Source organism: Saccostrea echinata, unplaced genomic scaffold, assembly GCF_033153115.1.
Source record: "Saccostrea echinata isolate AGI-Se365-2 ecotype Australia unplaced genomic scaffold, CSIRO_AGI_Sech_v1 ptg000059l, whole genome shotgun sequence".
Classification (NCBI taxonomy): domain Eukaryota; kingdom Metazoa; phylum Mollusca; class Bivalvia; order Ostreida; family Ostreidae; genus Saccostrea; species Saccostrea echinata.
Window position 1 is genome coordinate 956,033 of NW_026889808.1, and position 15,603 is coordinate 971,635.

The window sequence follows — 15,603 nt, forward strand, 5'->3', positions numbered from 1 at the left end:
GTCATATCCACGGGATAAAGGGGTAAACATGGAATACAGTTGTGCTTACTTTAAGTATGTACGTAATGAAGTTGTTAGTATCATCGATTTAGCCCGGTGGTGGTGGGGAAGGGCGGTCGGGGTGAGGAGTTCAAAATTTATTCAATGACGTATAATGAATTATTCTGAAAATGACGTCAAAACATGCGCGGATCTAGAGGGGGTCGGGGGGTCCGCCCCCCCCCCCCCCCACTAGAATTTGCAGAGTTATTTAAAGTATATACTGGAGCAAATAAAAAATGACTTTAATTTGGACCCCCCCCCCAAAAAAAAAAAACGTGGATCCCACTACCACCGCGAAATAGGTGTTTTTCACGTTTGGGAAATGGATTATACTTCTTCTTTTTTTTTTTTTTTGCTTGTCAAGAATTTTTTGGTTTAATTTTTTTTGTTTTTGACTTGGATGGACCCCCCCCCCCCGGAAAAAATTCCTGGATCCGCGACTGCGAAACTCTGTTGAATATATATCGTGAAATAAGGAATGGGTTGATAAGATATATATTTGTCATCTAGCAGGCACAAAATTGTCTCATCGATCAGCTGTTATTCATGGCTAATTGGCTGAAAAAATTCTTGATATCCAACCTGCATTGAAGCTTAATATTATTGTACCATGCAGAATTAATATACGTTATGATACAGATAAATCTCTCTCTCTCTCTCTGAATTTTAGTTTTTCGGCTTATACTTGAAAATCCACCTCTATTTCAGGTGACTTATTTTACTTCTGATAAGACCCTTTGGGGAGCCCCAGTTCCGGTCGTTGACCAATGGTCAAACTTTAGACACACCGCATTATGGATATCTAAGCACCAAGGCAGCGAGAGAACAAATATATTTGAGTTAATAATGGCAAATCGGCGGTGCTCTGTGATATGGGTACAGGTGCGCTAATTAATTAGAATTTATGTATTCTGCACGTGTGATACAACTTAGCATTGTATTAATATAATTCGCACGCGTATTTAGTAGTGGCGATTGTACAGACGGGTTTATTTACAACGTGCTTCTCTGAACTGTAACACAACTTAGTATGGTAAGTGTTTATAAATAATTCTCTCTCTCTCTCTCTCAGTACATAACCCTTTCGATGTGCCCCCGTCTTTTTCTACTGGTGTGAAGATAACATCATTTATTGAAAACTCGCTTTCTGCAAATGTAAGGAATTGTCGAGCGCCTTTGTAAGTGTGTAATGTTGTAGCTTTCACAATATATTTGTTCAATGATTGAAAAAATGCAATGATATTATAATTAATGTATAATACTTATATAATATTATGTGTAATCCACAGAATAAAACATGTAAAACGAATAACATTTAACACTTCAAAACTATGCCTTTCCACTTTTCTATTTTAAATTGGTGGTGGTACTAGTATATTGAACTGGAATAAAACTTTCTCTCTCTCTCTCTCTCTCTCTCATTAATATTCCCCCTCTCGATGTACCTCAATCTCTGTCGGCGTGAAAAAAGCTTTAGGTACCATGGTAACATTTATTCTTGATTGGAAATCCGCATGAAGCTTTCTGTAAATATAGTAAATGTAAGGAAATGTCGAGATACATTATAAATGTGTAATATGGTAGCTTTCATAATATTTGTTAAATGATTAAAAAATTGTAATTATATTATGATTAACTATATATTTATGCATATTATATAATTTTATGTAATCCGCATATTAAAAATAATTACGCTTAAAATCTCCACATTTTTCCTCATTTCTAGTACATGTTTATGCGTACACTGATTGTGGCCGATGTCTTGATACTGTATTTGATTAATGACATAACAGAATTTATAGATTCTCCTGTTAACCGATAAAGAAAGCACAATGGCCACTCTGACCCGCTAATTTAAGCTGACACAAGAGGCAAATAGTGTTGACCTAGGTGTTTCATAATCCATACCACGTATAGGGGGTACCTGTAAAGTGCGAAACGAAATAGAAACGAAACGAAGCGAAACGGAATGAAACGAAATGAAATCTGCCGAAACGAAACGAAACCTACCGAAACGAAACGGGAACCTGTAAAATGCGAAACGAAATAGAAACGAAACCTACCGAAACGAAACAAAACGAAACGAACTCAAAATGAAACCTACCGAAACGAAACGAAACAGAATGTTTTTCAAATCAAGGTATATCATTATATATAATGTGTAACTGTATAAGGACTATTTTTACTTCATATAAAATTTATATAGTTCAAGCACTTGTTAATATAATATTTAAACACCGATAAATGCTCCCTTCTCTAGTGATGTATTTACTTATACATGCTTATATATACTGTACATCAACTGGCAGCTACAAATATGCACGAGCATACTATATAATTTCAAAATACTCATTTCAAAATAAGCGTAGTATTCTCTAATTTTTATGTCTTACTTTTATTTTTAGCCTTTAACCATCGAAATACAATAAATTTCTCATAATTGATGTGCTACATGTAAAAGCTTTTCTATTTACGTATCGAAATAAAGTTACTGTACTGTTGTATTGCGAATGTCTTTAAACATAACTACATTGAGTTAAATGAAAAAAAGTGCATTACTGTTATTTATACATATGTGATCAATTATACAAAGCCTAATTATTATTATACTTTTGATTATTGTCGAGTCCAGCTTTTTTTTTTATTTGAAAGATAATTCCGAGAAGGACCCCCCCCCCCCTCCCTCCTCTGGTGGTTTCAAGGCTTGTTCAAATGATTTGATAAAAATTTTATTTTAATTTCGATAAATGTATGCTTTGAATTTAATTTAAATTTGATGTTGCAATTTTACCGTATTATTATTATTATTATTATTATTTTTTAAAAAATGCTTATCCTCCGCTTTTGAATTACTGTTTATAAAAGTGTGTGATCTGATATAGTTTGGTGTTGGACAAAAGCAGACCAGGAATCGCCAGGTCTTAAAATCTTATTTTGAGTATACAAGTATACATACAAATGGATTGTATTAACAAGAACCCGAAAGTGATAACTTGGGTTATATGTATAGGCTTAGTCTAATGTGTTTGTTTTGCACTAAAATGAGCAATATCTATTTAAAAGTGTAATCCATACTTACAAATGTTCAGGTTTAGAAACGCACAAAATCTATTTTATCTTTCACTGCGTATCAAAAGAGACTCGTTACTTATAAAATATACACTATATTTCATTTTTGCTCGATTATATTTCGTTTTTTGTTTAGTTTTCGTTTCGTTTCGGTAGGTTTCGTTTTGATTTCGTTTCGTTTTTGTTTCGTTTCGGTAAGTTTCGTTTTGATTTGTTTCGTTTTGTTTCGTTTCGGTAGGTTTCATTTCTTTTCGTAAGATTTCGTTTCGTTTCGGTAGATTTCGTTTCGTTTCATTTCGTTCCGTTCCGTTTCGTTTCTATTTCGTTTCGCATTTTACAGGTACCCACGTATAGGCGGCGTTGTACAATATTTTAACTTGAAAAAAAAAATGTATATATATCCTCCAAATTATGGGAAATTTCTACACAGGTTTCTGTTAAAAGCGACAGAAAAAAATTGAAGGTTGAAGTGACCATTTACACTTATCTAGAGTATGCATTTATATTGAATGATTTTCTATTTATATATTAGCCATGTTAGCCGTTCGCATTCAAAATAAGCAATTATATTCACAGCTTGTCAGAAAATAAGAAGGTTGAAGTAAAAGACAAGGAAAGTCAAATGTTACTCTGAATTAAAGTATGTGTTACTGTAGCAATTTTATTGAAAAAAAAATCCATAGAGACCGGACTATCTTTAAAAAAAAAGTTTGCTTGCCCTATCCCGACTCTGAAAAAAAAATCGAAAATTTCCAACAAAATTGCTTAATGTTAAAAATTTATTGAAATTGAAGGCAATAATTTAATTGAAATAGTTGTTGACGGGTTTAAAAAAACAAAACAAACTGGAATGAATAAAAAATGCACGACTTCCTAGAGTTTAAAAAATCTACAGTCGGGCCAATTTTTTAAAATCAATCGCCAACAGACAATTTATATATATATATTTATTATACCTCTGTGAATTTTTTCTATATAAAAATATTACGAATAAACATGCTATTTTTTCCAAACAGCCCCTACCGTGGAATAGTTTTTGTGCTATTTGCCCATGGTGAAATAGTCATTAAACTATTCACCGGCAGCATTCTGTTTCCCTCGCTTTTCATCTCGGAACTCTTCTGGTTTTATACAGATTGTGACGTAACACAAGTAAAGACTGCTTCGGTATAATAAAACACTTATTTACTGACTATTCGGACAATAGCAAGTTTATCGTTCCCCTCGACAGCAACTATTTCCCTCGGCTGCGCCTCGGGAAATAGTTGCTGTCTTGGGGAACGATAAACTTGCTATTGTCCTCATAGCCAGTAAATAGGTGTATAATATATATATATATATATATATATATATATATATATATATATATATATATATATATATATATATATATATATATATATATATATATATATATATATATATTATCAAAGTTTGCCTCGACATGGTCAACACTTTATTCCAGGGCGGTCAGCAATAAGCAATAATCTAGACCTTTCAATAGCCATAACACGAGAGATTTTGAATGGAAATTCAATACGGCGCATCTCACGACTTGTAGTATGCATATAATAATTGGCACAATCAATATTATTACAATACAGGTCTGTAAGCTTGATTAATTATGGACGAGGAAGTGAGGATTACATTGGTGAACTCGGACACCGAGATCAACGCGGCAGACGAGTCCCAGGACGACACTGGACAGCAGACGACCAGAGCAATGGCTGGAAGCGAGACTCAAAAAATAGAATCAGACGTCTTCATTCTGATGGGCAAGGACGTGAGAGATGATTTGGTCGATAACGATGAGAGGAGCGACGACGATGAAGATGACGAAAGTGACGATGAAGCGCTTCGAGATAAATTTATATTGGAGGAAAGCCAGGACCCCGCCTCTAATTTCCCAAACACAACATCCGGGTAATCACATCTTTCCCCGATATTTTCTTTCGTGTTCAGAAAAAAAAAATAGACACGCACTTCTATTGTACATATTTTCAGACTTATCACTCATAAGGCAAAAAAAGGCCAATATGCATTGTAGAATGCATGAGATATAAAATCGACTGATACACAAGTTACATCTAAATCAGTATAAGATTATCTATTTTTTTTCATTTACTGCCTATGAATTTAATATGTGAACGCATTTACACCCATCATACATAATATAAGAAATGTTTGCAAAAAAAAAAAAAAAAAAAAAAAAAAAAAAAATCAGCAATGGATAGTGATGGTAACCCCTAATGAGTTTAATACGATATCGTCCACTAATGATTAAGAATACATCAGTCATGGATACACAGTGATGCTACTCTATCAAGTGGATTAAATCCTGGCCGTAGGAATCAATGATTTAGATATAATGTACTATAGAAAACATAGCTACTTTATGCCCCCTCAATAATAGCTTCTGATGTCAGACCCCTTTTTTCCTTTGCTTGTCAAGGAATTTTTGCTTGGTAGTGTTCCCAAACTAACATTGCTTCCTACGGGCCCATAAATAGTACAAGTTGGTGAATACAACACATGTTCATGTATATGTTTGTTTGTTTTTATTGTTTAACGTCCCTCTCGAGAATTTTTCACTCACATGGAGACGCTGCCACTTGCCGATGGAGAGCTGCAAATTTTGACCTATACTCGGCACTCAGTGCTATTGAGCCGTGAGGGATCTTTTTCGTGCCAGCACCTACTGCGACACAGGACCTCGGTTTATACGGTCTCATCCGAAGGACCGGTCTCCAAGTCCCACAGTGGGATTCGAACCTGCGACGTAAGGATCAACTCCTTAATCCATGACTCTAGAGCGAACGCTCTAACCACTGCGCCACACGGGCGACTGTTCATGTATATGAATGTAAACGTTTCATAAACATGACTCCCCTTGAATATTTGAAAAAGGGGGATAAATCAATTTTTAAAAACCTACCTTCATTTGATAGCTTTATGTCTTTCTATAGGAGAGTTCGTTATATGGTGGGTAGAGTTATGGAGCACATCGCCTTCCATCTGTTGACGATTCTGTTGATTCTCCTAGATATTTCTATTGTGATTACGGATCTAGCGGCGGGGGATTCAGCTCACCATCACGAACAGCTGGAACTCTGCAGTAGGATTATCATCATTTACTTCACTTTGGAAGTCATGCTCAGGATCTTCTATAAAGGGTCGCTCAGCTATTCTTAAATTTATTTTAAAAGAAATGGATCTATAATCTCCTTCCTCTTAACATCGCATGTTTTGTTTCTCATAGTTTTAATGAAAATTTTTAAGATTCAGGACACTTACTACTAACAAAACAAAAAATTGAATGCATTAATTGGTAAACTAGTATATTTTTGAAATTATTTTGGTTGCAGATGAATCAATAAAATTATTGTAAAATTCCAAAAATATTAAGAAATTGTAATTTCAAAACTTGTCATCCCTGTTATAAATCTGTCCTTTTTCACTTTATAGGACATATTTTAGAAATCTTTAAAAAAAGATATGGCTAAATTTTTTCATATTATTACTTGTTAAAGCATGGATTTTGTATCTATTTTCATGATTTAAAAAAAATGTCAGTAGTAATTGAGCTTTATATCTTTTTTTTCAGGATTTTGAGGATTATCCCGTAACTTTTTTTTTTTTTTATTTCAGGGATGACTTTTTCCGTCATTGGGCTGATATTTTGGATATGATTGTTGTGTTTGGAACCTTCATCATAGATTTCACTCTAAGTGGCTACGCACGGTTTGTATTTTATTGAATGCATTAAAAGAAATATATAATACCAAAAATTTAGTATCATATACTCAATTCGTATTGAAAAATCCAGTCTATGTCATTATTGACAAAAAAAAATTCATTTCGACTCCATTGAGTTCTTAAAACAGATATTATTTCAGTCTCTTTCTTTTCGTTTTTTTTTTTTTTTTTTGAAAATACTGGTATATTATCTTTTTTAATTGTAAATTGGTGTGTAGGATTAAGTGACAACGTGACGCACAAACGGGAAAATTGACAAAAATAGAATTTTGGCATGAACGTTGCAAATTTTGTTCCATTCCTGAAAGTATTAGGTTTCAGAAAATACAGGTTTTGGAACTTAAAAAAATCTATTTTTAATGGAGAAAAAAATTGTCTGGCCCAAGACGTAAATATAATTGCTTTACTTCTTCCTCCTTATTGTATGCATGCAAAGAAAAGATGAAGTTACCATGGTCTCAAGTACCAAAAATTGAATTTTGGTAGACCAAGAATTTTGATACAAGACAAAGAATTTTGATACAATCTTTAAAAAAGATAATTACAGCGTATTTCTCACCTTTGTATGCTCCAAGTCAATGTTGTTCACAAGTTTATGCTAAAAAAAAGTTCCGTGACCTTGATATGCTTGATAACAACCAAACGGTAGATACAACCTTTGTGTATCCGGTACTTATATTTTGCAGCCTTTTCTTGCTTTACAGTACAGTTGAGTTTGTCGTATCTTCACTATACTCATATTTTTATTAAATCATTCGCATTATGATACAGTTATCTTAAAAGAAACACATGATTTTGACTCATTATGTAACTTCAATATTTCATTGTTTTAAAGCAAATATTATGAATTAAAAAAAGGTTAATACTTTTTTTAAAAAAGATAAATTAATAGGTGTTGGATAAGTTAATATATTTTTGGTCCAGTTGTTAAAAGTGCTGAATTTTAAAAAAGAGGGATAACTCTTGAAAGAATAATTCACTTCAAATAATTGTGAAAAAAAAAAAAAATCTTTTTTTAAATAATACTTTGATTATTTCCTTCTCTTGTATTTGATAATATCAATGAAAACGATGATGATTTAGATTAGGTATCATTGGACGAATGGTGCGGATTATCCGGGGATTAAGAGGTGTTTACATTATGTACTCGGAGTACCGCCTGTTTAAGAGAGCCACAAGGAGGGTCGTGTCCCAAAACAAAAGGAGGTACAGGAAAGAAGGATTTGATCTAGACCTTTGTTATGTTACAGGCAAGTTATCCCAACCCCACCCTCTAAAAACGAAAGTAATGGCCCTAGGCCTGGAAAACAATAAGAAAGGGGCTTTGAACTAGATCTCTGATACATTACAACAAACTAGTACCCGACACCATTTCCCCAGGCATTTGAATTCATATCGTTTTCTTATAACGAACAAAATCCTACCCCGACCCCCAATGATTTATTCTGTTTTGCTTATAAGGTCAATTTGCTCTATAAGTTTCCAAATGTGATTTAACAAAAATTATATAATTTTGATCATGTATGTCTTTTTCAGAGCGAGTTATTGCCATGTCCTTTCCATCTTCAGGCATGCGCTCTCTATACAGGAACCCTATCAGAGTAAGGCTCCCCCTTTTTGTCTCAATCAATAAAGAATCATCCTCCTTCAAAGGACTTCTATCAATTTTTCACGTTCTTGAGTTTTTGCCATGTATAAAAATGTATGTATCTGCTTTTACAGAAGGTTGGGAAATTTTTGGATAGAAAGCATTCCAACCACTACAAGGTCTATGACTTGTGCAGTAAGGAACGATTTTTCAGTGTTAAATTTAGATTGAAACGAGTAATGCATGTAAATGATGTGGTAAAATGACTAAAACAAGAAAATTTGATTCCTTTAAAATAGACACTGAATTCGCAATTACATGTTTAACTTAGACAGAATGTTTATACAATGTTTTAAATCTTAGCAAATCTTTAATGATATCTTTAAAGATATAATGAATTTTGTAATTTGCATAATTTTTTAAAGAGTGACAAGATATTGTATTAAAATATTGATGTTCTGTCTTTCTCTTGCCCACCTCTCTAGCTTCTTTCTCGGTCATTTATCATACAATATTTCTAGGTGAGCTGACATACAATAGAGATGTTTTCCACAACAGAGTGGAAAAAGTTCGAGTAGATGACCATAATGTTCCCAGACTCAAGTAGGTGGAGAAAAAAAGGCTAATATTTTCTGAAATTATAATAGAGAGACTATCCTACATAGTAAGCATATGAGAGAGAGAGAGAGAGAAAGAGAGAGAGAGAGACATTATCAAGCATTCTTGATGAATCATTTGCATTTTAAAACATTCTAGGGATATGGTCAACTTCTGTGCAGATGTAAAAGACTGGTTAAAAGCTGATGAGAAGAACGTTATTGCTGTTCATTGTAAAGGTGGAAAAGGGCGAACAGGGACCATGATTTGTACCTGGCTAATCCACACTGAACTGTTTGAACAGGCTCAGGTATACACATAGATAATGGGATCCATGATTTACTTGGCTAACCAACAACAAAGTGTTTGAACAAGCTCAGGTATACACATAGATAACAGGGACCGTGATTTGTACCTGACTCATTCACACTGAACTGTTTGATCAAGGGCAAGTACACTGTTTTTTTAACATAGATACAAGAATCCATGATGTGTACATGGCTAATATACACCGAACTGTTTCAGCAAGCTCAGGTATATTTATGTTGTAATATTCCATTATCCCCATTATAGTGTGTTTGTCTCCAACTGATTCGATAAGTAAAAGCATTTCAAAGTATGATTTTTAATTGACAAATTACTGACAAATATGTTGATATTAAGGACTTTAATCAATCTCGTTTAAAGTCAGCAAATTTGAAATACTATAGTATATAAAATAACTTTGTGTGCGAATGGAACATATCGCTCAATTGTTTTTTTGAACGAGAAATTTCCTATCATTTGTTAGGCCAATGTTTTTACACTTATTTTGACTGAAGATTACTCCTTTCTTAATGGATACAGAAAATCTTACAGCGAGTATGACTGCTGGACAGGGAAATGCTCATTCCTTTTTGGCACCTGATTCCATCTTTGATATTTGCCTTGGTCTGTGTTTTTCCCTGTTGGATTTGTATTTTTTGTTTATGATTTATGAAATTGATCTGTATTCATTATTTATACCTTTTTCATTTTGTATACACATAGAAAACATGTTTGTACCTGGTTTAATCACACAAGATAGTTTGAACAAACTCAGGTAGAAAAAACAGGGATTATGATTCATACCTAGCTTATTCACAATAAATTTTTGAAGAAGGTCAGATTTTCTCGTAGAAAACAATACAAAAGTGCTGGCAACTGGCTTATCGACTCAGAGCTGTTTGAATAAGCTTAGGTAGACTCATAGAAAAAAAGGAAGCATGCTTCATACCTGGTCTATCTACATGGAACTATTTTTACAAGGTTTTCTCATAGAAAACGGGGAGCAAAAATTGCACCTGGCTAGTCTACAATGTACGTGGAAGTGTTTGAAAATACAATCTATCATCAAGTCGAAATGCTGGCTGACGTTTTTCATGCAAATTGTTAGGCCACTATTTAAAAACTGAATTGTCTACAGATTTTTCCGTTTACTCAATCATGACAAGGAGCACGTGGCGTGTGTGACCGGTCAACAGGGGATGATTACTCCTCCATGACACTTGATCCCACCTCTGATTTATTTTAGAGGCCTGTGTTTGCTCTGCTCCAAATTCGTATTGTTTCAATGGACTTTTGAGCTTGATTACTGTTCATTATCTCGATATTTCATTGAACAAGCTCAGATATATACACATTAATAAAGGTACCATATTAATTTGTATCAGGCATGTGCATGCGAAACTGTTTTAACGAGCTTTACAGATTATAGGAACCATGGATTGTTCTTGGCTAAGACAGACTTAACTGTTTCAAAAAGGCTAAGTTACAGGCATATAATTTGTACCTGGTTTATAAAAAGGTGAAACCCTACCAACAATTTCTATAATTAACTAAAGATTACTATAGTTAACTATTGTAAACTATAGTAAATACTTTGATTTACTTGGAACTTTACTCTAGAACTTTTTTTGAAGATTTTGAACCCTAATATTCTTAAATCACATACCATTGATGTAAACTTTTTTAAATAATATGAAAATATACAAGTAATATTCCCTTTTAATACAAGAAAATTGCATGTAGGAATTTAAACCATTAAAATATAACGATCTGAAATTCATAGTAAAATACTTTCACTTACTATAGTAAAAACTTTTTATGATGGTTAACTATGGTAAACTATAGTTTACTATAGTACTTTTTGGTAAGAAAGATCTCGAATAGTGATTGATCCTTTCCAAATTGAGCAAGCGTAAAATAGCTTATATTAGACTGAGAACAAAGAAACAATAAAAACACATCCATTTAAAGCATATTTTGAGCTTGAAAACTGTTCGATATCTCCATATATTTCATGCACTAACTGCAGAAAACATAAATATATTAGCAGAACATAAAGAGGACAAAAAAACCAAGGCTAAAAATAAGCCTAACAAGGTCGAATTTTAGAATAGCAACATGATTGAAAATTAATTAATTTGTACTTTTTCATTACCTTGTACATCAGACATGATTTTTTAAAAAAAAATCTTTACTGAGGAAAAATGAGAGAATCTCTAATGGAATTATTTTTGTTGATAGGATCGCAGTTGAAGTCGACAGGTTTTGACAGTTTTTGTTGTCTTTTATTAAGGAGAGCTTGAACTATTTTGGAGAACGACGGACAGACAGGCGGGAAGGGAGTATGTTCCAGGGGGTAGAGACACCAAGTCAGGTAGGTTATCCATAGAGAAGATTTTATTTGATGTCATCATGTGTAAATTTACTCATGTAAAAGATATTCAGCAACAGCATAGTTATCTAATGCAGCACTTTACAATATTCTTATCTTGAATTGTTAGAAATGTCCTAAGGCATTTTCATAAACGGTAATAAGACCAAATAAAACAGCATATAGATGTTTTGGCTTTTAATGATGTGGTTTTCAGTAACTGAGCAAAATTTTGAGTATAATTTGTACATTGTTTATCATTAAAATACAATCATTATTTCTATATAAAACGATAATTGGATATTAACAGCATTTCATTCGTTTGTAAATTGCAAGGCATTTGGCAATTAAAATATTAATATTTTCCAAGAAATCTGCTTTGGTCTTTATTTTATATATTAGAAAATCCCTTATTTTGTATGATTTTAATGTTATAATTTAGAATATCTAAAGATCATCTTATTATTTTGGAAAGGTCCTTATATAGTACTTTGAAACATCGTCTTACTATTTTATATAAAATCGTAGGTAATTCTCATCTCAGTACAGTTTTTTTCTTTTGTTAAAACACCGCATTAGTATTTTAAAGTAATGATCTTGTCAACCAACTTTTCAGAGCCGTTATGTCGAATATTATGAGAAAGTGAAATGGGATCTTGGTGGAAAATTACCTCCTATTCGAAGAATTCGAATCTCCTCCATACACATAACTTCAATAAAAGGTACAAAACATGGAATTAGCTGGATAATTTTGAATTTTCTCAAAGAATCTGTCCGATGACGGACTGTGGAATCATCAATGTTCTTGGGGGACCAATGTTTTTGGATTTCGTTGATTACCCTTATATATTCACGAATCTGTATCCCCACGAACAATTATTTTGTCAACATATTCATTCATTGAATCTTCTTTATATACAAACTACCCACAAAATTATGTCCCCATGAACCAACAAGATTTTGCTTGGTCACGAACATTGACCTCCTTGAATTAGAATGATTCAACAATAATTATGATAAGATTGTGCATGTATATATACAATTTTACAACTCCCTTGTAATTCAAAAGTTCTATAATATCATCAAAAGAAGTATTCAATAATAATGTTTTATGCATAAATAGGTTCTTAGTTCACTTAAACTAAGAGGCTTGATTGATAACTGTGTCATGTAGAACTTTACGAGACGTAATTTTTTGGATTGAATGTTAGAGATGTAGGACAATGTTTTTTAGGCACGCAAATAATCTACATGTTTTCAATTAACAGGATATAAAATTCTTAAGAAAAAAATACGTGTTTTAAAAATTAGTTTTATGGAGATCAGTCCATATCTATTGCATACGTTGTCATATTTACTAAAGAATAAAACCATTAGATGCAGACCCCCCCCCCCAAAAAAAAAAAAAAAAAATTAAAAAAAACCAAAAAAAAAAAGCAATGTCCTTTTAAAAACTTTTTAATGACATTACACATAAGGATATGTATATACTTCACTCTGGTTTGTTGCTGTCAGGTGTAGGCAAGGGTAACGGGTCTGATCTCAGTCTGCAGATCTGGCTGGGAGACAAAAAGTGTGGGGAATGGAAATTCAGCAACCCAGAACACGTCCAGGTAAGTTAGAGATTGAGGTAAGGGGTTGAGGTAGTAGAAGAAAAAAGAATGAAAGACAATAGGATTAAGATAAAGACTGATTTTTTCTTGATGATATCTTAATCAATATATGAATGAGTAGAAGCTTGAGTTTTATAAATACTTGTAAATAAATAGTAGAAATTGTAAATGTGAAGGAATGCATGAGTAGTTGATTGAAAGAATGAATGAAGCCAAATATGCTACATGATTTATAGAATAGGGAAATTGTTAACTGAGGAGGATATAGATTATTTTATTATTACAATTACAGGAGGGTATAGATTATATTATGATTACATTTACAGGAGGATATAGATTATTTTATGATTACATTTACAGGAGGATATAGATTATTATTATAATAACATTTACAGGAGGATATAGATTATTTTTATGATTACATTTACAAAAAAGATGTCTCATTGGGTAGTTAGTGAATCACTGAAGCTATGCTATGAGATAGATAGCTCAAGGGATGATAATGAAGCAATGAGTTGACGGACGATTTTAAAAAGAAAATGGATACTATTACAGGTGTTATGTTTAAAAGAGGGAGGATAACATCCCTCTCCTTACATTGATATTTTATTATTACATTGCCCTCCTTTTATGTACTCAATATGTACTCAAAAGAGGGGGATTGCATTGACATTACATTATTACATGACCCTCCCTGTTCTATCACAGCTGTTATACTCAAAAGAGATGGATTACATTGAGATTACATCATACATTGGCTTCCTTGTATTATCACAGCTGTTATACTCAAAAAAGGAGGATTACATTGAAATTACATTATTACATCGTCCTCCTTGTTCTGTTACAGATGTTATACTAAAAAGAGGAGGATTGCTTGAGATTACATTATTACATTGTCCTTCGTATTCTGTTACAGATTTTATACTCAAAAGAGATGGATTACATTGAGATTACATCATTACATTGGCTTTCTTGTATCATCACAGCTATTATACTCAAAAAGGAGGATCACATTGATTACATTATTACATCGTCCTCTTTGTTCTACTACAGATGTTATACTAAAAAGAAGAGGATTGCTTACATTATTACATTGTCCTTCTTGTTCTGTTACAGATGTTGTACTAAAAAGAGGGGGATTGCTTGAGATTACATTATTACATTGTCCTTCTTATTCTGTTACAGATGTTATACTCAAAAGAGGAGGATTACATTGAGATTACATTATTACATTGCCCTCCTCTCTCGGAAGACGTCAAGTGCCGTTTTATATCTACATCTGTAAGTCATTTGACAATTCTTCTGTTGTCCTTTTTTTTCAATGAAACAAAGTAACATGACAGAAAGTTTTGAAAATTTCTAGTATATAAAATGCATAATTTTTTTTATTTACATACATGTTTACGTGTACACAATGATGTTAATTATTGAATAAACAATGAAAAATCTGATTTTGTTGTCCACAGAGAAACATTCCAAAAGTTTACGATAACTGCGCATTTTATTTCTGGTTCCATACAGCTTTTATTGAGAAAAATAGGTAAGCTGGATTGTAATGAGATTATAAGTAGAATTCAGCGTATATTGTAATATCGTATATTGTAATATCGTAATAAACGTAGTAAGTTGTATTATAATGAGATTATAAGTAGAATTCAGCGTAAATTGTAATATCCTAATAAACGTTGTAAGTTATATAAAATGTAAAAAAAAAAAATGAATGTTTTACATTTAATCAGTATTATAAAATGATCATCATTCAAATTGATATAATTTATATTTTTCGATAAGAGTGATGGATGAAACTTTTAGAAGCATATCAAGTAATCTATATTTTATAGTTTCATAAGATTGCATATTTCCCCGTTTTCAAAAGAGGTAGATGTATTTTAAGAATTACTTTCAATTGCTTTGAATAATTGAGTTTTGTATGAAATTATTACAGATTACATTTGCCTCGGGATGAAATAGACAATCCACATAAGAAACGAGCCCAGAAAGCATTCAGAGAATCATTCAGCATCACAGTGAACTTCAAAGGGAGATAATGTCTAAAATTAAAAGAAAGATAACAGTCTGAAAACCTAATCTTAATCTCAACTTAGACCAAATATATGTCTTAAGGTTTTCCATCCCTAATAGCACCTAATTCTCTATCCTTAAATATCCCTCACGTATATAATACTCTCATATTATTAATTCAAAACTATTTACGGTATAAAAGGATTTACCAAGAGAAAGTTTCAAAAATGTAATTAACT

At 32.4% G+C, this 15,603-nt stretch overlaps 1 protein-coding gene across 1 annotated transcript; it reads left to right on the forward strand.

Moving 5' to 3' along the window:
* The first annotated feature begins 4,718 nt into the window (after positions 1–4,718).
* On the forward strand, positions 4,719–15,400 carry LOC133174759 (phosphatidylinositol 3,4,5-trisphosphate 3-phosphatase TPTE2-like). Its single transcript, XM_061309855.1, has 14 exons — positions 4,719–5,034; positions 6,078–6,284; positions 6,760–6,852; positions 7,951–8,117; positions 8,404–8,468; positions 8,590–8,650; positions 8,977–9,058; positions 9,212–9,362; positions 11,652–11,732; positions 12,346–12,451; positions 13,245–13,342; positions 14,528–14,623; positions 14,809–14,882; positions 15,288–15,400. Exons 1-14 carry the CDS (start codon positions 4,736–4,738, stop codon positions 15,388–15,390), a joined length of 1,683 nt encoding a protein of 560 aa, XP_061165839.1. The 5' UTR covers positions 4,719–4,735; the 3' UTR covers positions 15,391–15,400.
* Positions 15,401–15,603: the final 203 nt, after the last annotated feature.

Excerpts from the sequence above, each read along its gene's own strand:
- LOC133174759 (XM_061309855.1), top strand. The coding sequence starts at position 4,736 with ATGGACGAGGAAGTGAGGATTACATTGGTGAACTCGGACACCGAGATC. Across the intron at positions 6,285-6,759 it reads CTCAGGATCTTCTATAAAGG|GGATGACTTTTTCCGTCATT; the intron begins GTCGCTCAGCTA and ends TTTTTATTTCAG. Across the intron at positions 14,883-15,287 it reads GCTTTTATTGAGAAAAATAG|ATTACATTTGCCTCGGGATG; the intron begins GTAAGCTGGATT and ends AAATTATTACAG.